Source organism: Crocuta crocuta, unplaced genomic scaffold, assembly GCF_008692635.1.
Source record: "Crocuta crocuta isolate KB4526 unplaced genomic scaffold, BGI_CrCroc_1.0 scaffold2720, whole genome shotgun sequence".
Classification (NCBI taxonomy): Eukaryota; Metazoa; Chordata; class Mammalia; order Carnivora; family Hyaenidae; genus Crocuta; species Crocuta crocuta.
The window spans coordinates 157097-163986 of record NW_027531055.1 but is presented as its reverse complement, the minus strand read 5'-3'; the positions used below and the strand labels follow the sequence as shown (position 1 = coordinate 163986).

The window sequence follows — 6890 nt, the reverse complement described above, 5'->3', positions numbered from 1 at the left end:
GGGGTGCACTGGGCTGGGGACCCGAGCCGTGGCCCCCTTCTTGCAGACAAGGGCGAGCTGAGGGTGCTCCTGAGCAGCGCCCGGGGCCAGCTGGCCGTGTGGAGCACGGGCGCGCGCCTGCGGCACCAGTGGCTGCTGGCCCAGGTGGGGGTGGCCAGCGACGAGGAGTTCCAGGTGAGGTCGGGCCGCCCACGCCTGCAGGTGGCGGAGGCCTCGAGCCGGGGGCCCCTCCTCGAGCCCGTGCAGCCAGCCCCCTCTCCCTCCTGGTCAGATCGTGTTTGAGGCCACTCTCAGCGGCCAGCCGGCCGTGGGGCCCATCGCCCTGGACGACGTGGAGTATCTGGACGGGCAGCACTGCCAGCTGCCTGCACCCGGCGAGGGTGAGCCGTGCCCGCGCCACCAGCCCTGCCCCAGATCTGGGACTCTGTCGGGCTCGGCAGCCTGTGGTGCCACCAACGCGGGGACATGCCCCATCCCCTCCCTTCTCCCCTTCAGGGCTGGGCCATCCCTCCCCCTTGGTCCCTGAGGAGCCGAGTGGGCTCTCAGAGTCCCCTTCCTGGCCTCTGCACCCCCAGACCCGGGAGGAGGTACCAGGCAGAGCAGCGACCACGGCCAGGCTGCCTGTGGAGCCCTTGCTGGCCGCCGTCTCTTCATGAGGGAGGGGCGGCTCTAGCTCGGCACTGTGACCCCCCCACCCCGGCCCAGGTCTGGAGCCTCGTGCCGGCATGACCTGCCGTGGCTTCGAGGATGGGCCTCCGGGGCAGGGCTGACGGGCTCACGCGCCCCGCGGCCCACAGGGGACACAGCACTGGCCACGTCCGTGCCGGCCGCGGTCGGCGGTGCCCTCCTCGTGCTCGTCGTCCTCGTCCTGCTGGGACTGGCCGGCCGGCGCTGGCTGCAGAAGGGGGGCTGCCCGCGGGCCGAGACAGCGGCCGCGGCCCCCGGCTTTGACAACATCGTCTTCAACGCGGTAGGAGCCGCTGGGTACCTGGCGGGCAGGGCTGACTGCTCTCCTCCCCGCCCAGGGCCCCACGCGCACGCGCACGGCCACCCGGCTGTCACAGGCTCCTCTCCTTCCTCCTAGGATGGCATCAGCCTGCCGGCTTCGCTCACCGACAACCAGTAGATGATGCAGAGAAGACTCTGGCTCCCACAGGAGGGTCCCCGGCCCCTGCTCCCGGCAGACGGAGCCCAGGGCATAACCCCTGCCCCTCCCCCAGGACGCACTGAGCCCCCACACGGTCACCCAGCACAGAGACTGCCACCCATGTGCCTGGGTGTGGTCCTCACCCCAACAATAAATGCCCTGGCCCCGGAGGGCAGCCCCCACTTCTTGGCTGAGGTCCGTGCATGCTGCTGTCAGCGGGATGATGGGCTCTTGGGGACCCCCAGAACTGACCCACCGGGCCTGAAAGGAGGTGCCTGGGGGTACCTCCCACAGGTCTCAGTGCCTTAGGTGACAGGCACCAGGCAGGCCAAACCCAACGGGGCCAAGGGCTAGAGGCACCAGAGGCAGACACAGAGGGACCCAGAGAAGCCCCTGCCCCTGGCCGGGTGGGCACCTGACACTCAGGCGGCCCGGCCCAGCCTGTGCGAATCTGACCCCGGCCCTGCCTGGCTCGGTATTCTAATCTAGGACAGGGAGAAAGGCCCGCAGGCGGAGGTGGACTGAGTAGGAAGCACTCAAGCAGCTGTCGGGGGCGGGAGGAAAGCCGGTCTGGGGAGGAAATGCCCTGCTCTGTCCGTGATTCCAAAAAGTCCCATGTCCGTGTCCCATCATAAAGGGTCTGTGCCATTAAGGGTCCCCGAGCACACAATGCCGTGAGAAAACCTGAATGGTCCCCGGAATGATGGGTCTCAAAGCAGAGGTCACTCGGTGCCCTGGGGACGCTGCCGAGCAGGTCACTGGAAGGCAAACCCAAGGTTCCCAGGCTCCTGACCTCCCAGGGTCCCAGGATGAAGGCGACCCCCCTCTCTCTGAGGAGTCAAGGCCCCTGGCGTGCCCGCATAGCCTTCTCGCTTAGTAAAATGGAGCAGAATCTCCCTAACCCAGGGAGGACCCCAGGCTCTGCTCTTCCACAGGGGAAGTTCTTTAAAAATTACTTATTTATTAAGTAGGCTCCACACCCAACATTGGGCCTGACCCTCAACCCCTGAGATCAAGAGCCTCATGCTCTAGGGCGCCTGGGGGGCTCAGTCGGTTCAGCATTCAACTCATGTTTCCGTTCGGGTCCTGATCTGCCGTGAGTTTGAGTTCGAGCTCCGGGTCAGGCTCTGTGCTGACAGCGTGGAGCCTGCTTGGGATTCTCAACCCCCTCTGCTCATTCTCTCTCAAAATAAATAAATAAATAAACTTAAAAAAGAATTACAGGCTCCACCCACCAAGCCAGCTGGGCACCCCCGCAGGGAAGCTATGACATGGCCCTCCCTGGGCCCGGAAGGTCCCACTGGGCATGGCCATCCTGGGGAAGGGGTGACGGCCACACCAGCACAACCAAGCGCCCCCTCCTGGCTGGGGGAAGACAATGCAGCCGTCCAGCCCCTGGAGACCATGCCAGGGGAAGGCACAGGGCTGACTCAAGCCCATGGGCACAGCAGGGGGTGACCTTCGGGGTCCTTCAGAAACCCCCCAGGGCACGTCAGGAGAACCCTTTCTTCCCTACATCGTGAGCCAGACAGAGATGCACACGGGGCTGGCACAGGACGCTGGGCAGCAGCAGGAAGAGCAACAGACTTTATTAGCTTCTCTAAAAGCTGGACTGGAGGACACCTTCCCTTCTGGATCAGGCCCCCCACGCCACAGCCCCGCCCGCGTGAGGCGGGCAGCTCGGAGCTCCCTGGGGCGGGGGGAGGGCACCCCGAGGCTGAGCAGACACCAGGGATGGGAAGGGAAAAAAATCAGGAGAAGCAATACTTTGCAAGGTTTTGTTTGACAGCAGGGTAGAGGGGGGTCCCGGGCAGGGCTGACGCCCCGCGTGCCGCTCGGCCACGTGAAGAGACCCACGCCGGCGCCGGTGGTCAAGGGGAACCAGCCAGGCGAGATCAGCCGGACGCACTGATTTCGAGGCTTTGTGCTCATTTCGCCCTGGGTCCCTTCTCAATCGGCTTTCCGATATCCTTCCCCCGGAGCTTCAGGCCTGAAAAAGCCATTGGGCCGCTCACCGCCACGCGGGGCAGTGCCACGCGTCCCCACCTGTCGGCCCCAAGGCAGCAGCCGTGTCCGCACAGCCTCTGAGCACCAGCCCCTCCTCCCCAGGCAGGAGGCGGGGGGCAGCAGGGAGGCCACGGGCCACCCCAGTCCCGGCTGGGCTCAGCCTGCCGAGTGCGCGCCCACCCGCCTCCCAGCGGAAGGCAGGCGGCCCTCCCAGAACTGGGGGCCGCGCCGACACCAGGGAGGAAGCCGATGCCCACGGCAAGCGAGGACACCAATGCCCGAACAGGAAGGCCACTGAGCCGTCTGTCACAGGCCCAGAGCACACCGGCCAGCAGCAAAGGGTGGGGGGAGGGTGTAGACAAAATGTGATAGGTGGAAGTGGGGGAGGGCGACCAAGATGGTGCTCTCGTGAGCTTCTTGGGGTCTGGAAAATTCCGCAGCCTCAGGGGCCTTTCTGTGCTCAGTGGCTGCCCTGCACCCGGTCAGAGGATGGCAGCGGAGACCCAATAAGGGACCAAAGGACACTCACCGATAGCTCTCTCGATTTTGCCCAGGACCTGGTTATTCGGAATGGCCCGTCCACTTTCATAGTCTGCAATGACCTGCGGCTTTTCATTGATTTTCTAAAGAAACATACCGTGTGCACGACGGCTCAGTGAGAAGAGGCCAGAACTCTGGCACGTGGCCAAGGGCGTAGCCGCAAGCACCACCTTCTGGGACAGCATGTGGCCGCGGCCACGCACATTGGAAGCCACCCCATGCTCTTCCATCTGTCCTGCTCCAGCCCCCGAGAATCCCAGGACCGAGGGCAGACGAGCCCCACGCAGCGCGTTCTGAGTCCCGACCCCCGTCGCCCCGGCCAGCCCGGGAGGACACCCGCCGCGCTCACCGTGGCCAAGTCCTTCTGAGTCAGCCCCTTGCTCTGCCGGCCCTGCTGGATCACCTTGCCCACCTCCAGGGTCACCCGGTCGTGATGCAGCTCCTCGGTCTCCCGGTCCAGCTTGGCCGTGTTCTTGGTGATTGAGTGCTGCTTGTTCTGGCCCGCGGCCCCTGGGCCGCCACGCGGCAAAAGCAGAGGACACGGTTTGCAACAAACCCAAAAGAAAGCCGTGTCAGGGCGGAGACCAGGCCCGACAGGCGCCCCGTGCCGGGGCGACATGGAGGGCAGGTGTCCAGACACGGAAGTTCACAGGTGTAAGAGCACGGAGTCCGGAATTCCGTCCTCACTCCAGGAAGCGAGCGCGGCTGGCCCAAGGAGACCCCAGGTGACCCCCAGCCCTGCAGCAGCTGCGACGCCCTCAGGGGCAGCTCGGTGCAGCAGGGGCCTGTCACAGAGTCGCAGTGCACCCTTGTTTTGTGAGAAAACACAAGTACTTACACTTCTTGGAAGTCTCCACATCTTCTCCTCGTCTCTGAGCTGCGAGGATGGCCTAGAACATTTGGAAACGGTTCCTGGTCAAGACTCGGCTTTGGCAGCGTCTGGCAAACACCGGCGGAGGCTGTGGTTAGCCGGGGAGCACGCCTGCCCACGTCCGGGGCCCCCGGAGCCGGGCAGCCTGGTTCGGAGCTCACTGCTGCGGTTTCGAAGACTGACAAGCTCGGCCGGGTTCGAAACCCAAGCTCATTTCGCAAAACGCTCTACCACCCGGTCCGGTACCTCTGCACCAGCTCCGCCCACCCCCCTCCCCGGGGAAACCCAGCTTGCTCCTTCGCTGCTGAGAAACACGCGGACGGATTCCTCTGAGAAATCCGTGCTCACAATGGGCTTACTCCTCCGCTAGGCTGTCCTGCAAAAACAGGAAGGGAGGTCAAGCGCTGGCCTGGTGCTGCCTTCCTCCGTGAACCTGACTCCTAACAGAGGCTGGTGCAGCGCAGGGAGCCGGCAGCCCTCGCCCCCACACATCACCAACAAGAGCAATACCCTTCCATCTACATTTGCCGAAAGTTAATGAAATGTATCTCTTTACAATTCTGATGCTTCGGAGAGGTGACCGGGGCGGTTCTGAACGTGCTACGTTCAGAGGTGCTTTCTAGACATGTTCGTGTGACTCCTAGCTTATGGCTATTAAATATCCTCTGGAAAAAAAAAAAAAAGGGGACAATAAATTTGGTTTTGACCGTGTAAATGATAAGGTCAGGGCAAGTCGGTGACTGCCAGTCGCTAGTCTGCACTCCAGTCCTGGCCCAGACCCGGCACCAGGGTGCAGGCCCAAGGCACAGCAGGGGGTCACTGACCCTCACAGATGAATTTCCCATAGATTAGCCAAGCTAGAAACCTGTCACCAAGTACCTCCCAGGGCGTGTCATCTACACTTGAAAGGCCTAGAAGCACTGGGTCTTTAGGCCACCTCCGCCCACTCACAGGGACCACCGATGGCCTGAAATGCGCCTCAGTGACGCTCCACAGGCAGCATCAGGCTGCCCAGGCACCTGCGTAAGAGGTCTTGGGGGCGTCCATACTGCCTCCGCCCCCTATCCGCACGCGGTCCCCAAGCCCCGCCCCCAGGTCCACCCCTTCCACCTTACCTGGTCCCCCCTTCCCCCCATCACCGCTGTCAGAAGCCACGAGTCCACCCTGCCCCTGTCCCCACTTAAAGCCTCACCCCCAGACCTGTATCCCTGGCTCCAAAGACTGCTGGGCCCTTCCACACCCACCCCAGCACTGCCGGTCCACGCCCCCACCATCGTCCTCAGCCCGCCGTCCTCCCACCACCCCGACCTGTCTTCCCATACCCTGCCCCTGGCCCCTGGCCCTTTCCCCCACCCTGCCTCTGTCGCAGACCGTCCGAGCCCGGCCATCTTCCTTACGCCGGGCTCCGGGCTCCGATCCCTGGCGCCATGCTCTCACGCAGGCCCCCTGCGGCAGGGCCGCNAGCAGGGGTGCGGTGGGGGCGGGGGCGCGGCCAGGAGGGGCGGCGTGAGTGGGGAGGGGGCCGGGCCGCGGACCCCCGACCCCAGTGGGGGACTGACTGGAAGCCGATGGGCTCACACCCGGCCCTCTGGTCGCACGTCTGGGGACGGGGATGGGCCACCCGCTTCCCGGTCACGTGCGCGGTGGGGATGCGGAAAAGCGGAGCCAAGAGACACGTTGCCCCCCCCAGCTCTTCTGTACTTGAGCCCCGTTTCTTGCTTTACTTTGTCCCCGTGCACACAGTTTGAAGTTCGGTTTCCCTGGAGTTGTGGTCACGTGGTGCAAAGGTGTTGGGGAGGAGGGTGGATGGGGTTGGGTGGGGCCTGAAGCAGATACGACTTGCGGAAGGGCTCTCCTTCAAAAAAATTTCTAAATGATAAAAATAAGCTTGGTTACAAAAGTTAATCTTCCTGTATAAGGTGTATAGTTCGTGTAATGTTAAAAACGCTTGCTTTACTTTACCGCAATTCCATACCAGTTTAGAGATGATTTGTATAGTGAGAAGTCAGTGCATTTTCAAAAACCGGCAAACTCCTCAAGCATCACAAAGTTTGGAAAAATAGCATTTGTACTAAGTAACAAATACGTCTCCTTAATGCTTTTGCCTACTTTTTTGGCTCTATTCTCTTTGAGTACCACTCATGACTTTGCAGAATGGTTTCATGAAAAACACAGAAAGACCCCTCAGACACTTCCCTAGGGCACTTGATAGAATGTGTATCTCGTCTTTGGTGTTGACGTTGGTTTGGGTAACACCTGGGGCTTTGCATAGGTGCACTCACCGTTGGTGGCAGTGCTACGGGTCCGTGCCACAGGAGTTGTGGC

At 62.6% G+C, this 6890-nt stretch overlaps 2 protein-coding genes across 2 annotated transcripts in view; one reads left to right on the top strand and one right to left on the bottom strand.

The window, feature by feature from the left end:
• The window catches only part of MAMDC4 (MAM domain containing 4), a 7719-nt gene extending 5479 nt beyond the window's left edge, over positions 1-2240 (top strand). The window contains 4 exon segments of the mRNA XM_077771009.1: positions 47-174; positions 272-380; positions 798-970; positions 1085-2240. Coding sequence (XP_077627135.1) covers positions 47-174; positions 272-380; positions 798-970; positions 1085-1126 — 452 coding nt within the window. The 3' untranslated portion in view covers positions 1127-2240.
• Positions 2241-2720: 480 nt separating this feature from the next.
• On the bottom strand, positions 2721-5612 carry EDF1 (endothelial differentiation related factor 1). The gene is made up of 6 exons (XM_077771008.1): positions 5585-5612; positions 4925-4941; positions 4533-4584; positions 4044-4204; positions 3684-3777; positions 2721-3137 (listed from the first exon to the last, which is right to left on the bottom strand). Exons 1-6 carry the CDS (start codon positions 5610-5612, stop codon positions 3076-3078), a joined length of 414 nt encoding a protein of 137 aa, XP_077627134.1. The 3' UTR covers positions 2721-3075.
• Positions 5613-6890: the final 1278 nt, after the last annotated feature.

Excerpts from the sequence above, each read along its gene's own strand:
- EDF1 (XM_077771008.1), bottom strand. The coding sequence starts at position 5,612 with ATGGACGCCCCCAAGACCTCTTACGCAG. Across the intron at positions 3,778-4,043 it reads CTCAGAAGGACTTGGCCACG|AAAATCAATGAAAAGCCGCA; the intron begins GTGAGCGCGGCG and ends ATGTTTCTTTAG. Across the intron at positions 3,138-3,683 it reads CAAAATCGAGAGAGCTATCG|GCCTGAAGCTCCGGGGGAAG; the intron begins GTGAGTGTCCTT and ends TGGCTTTTTCAG.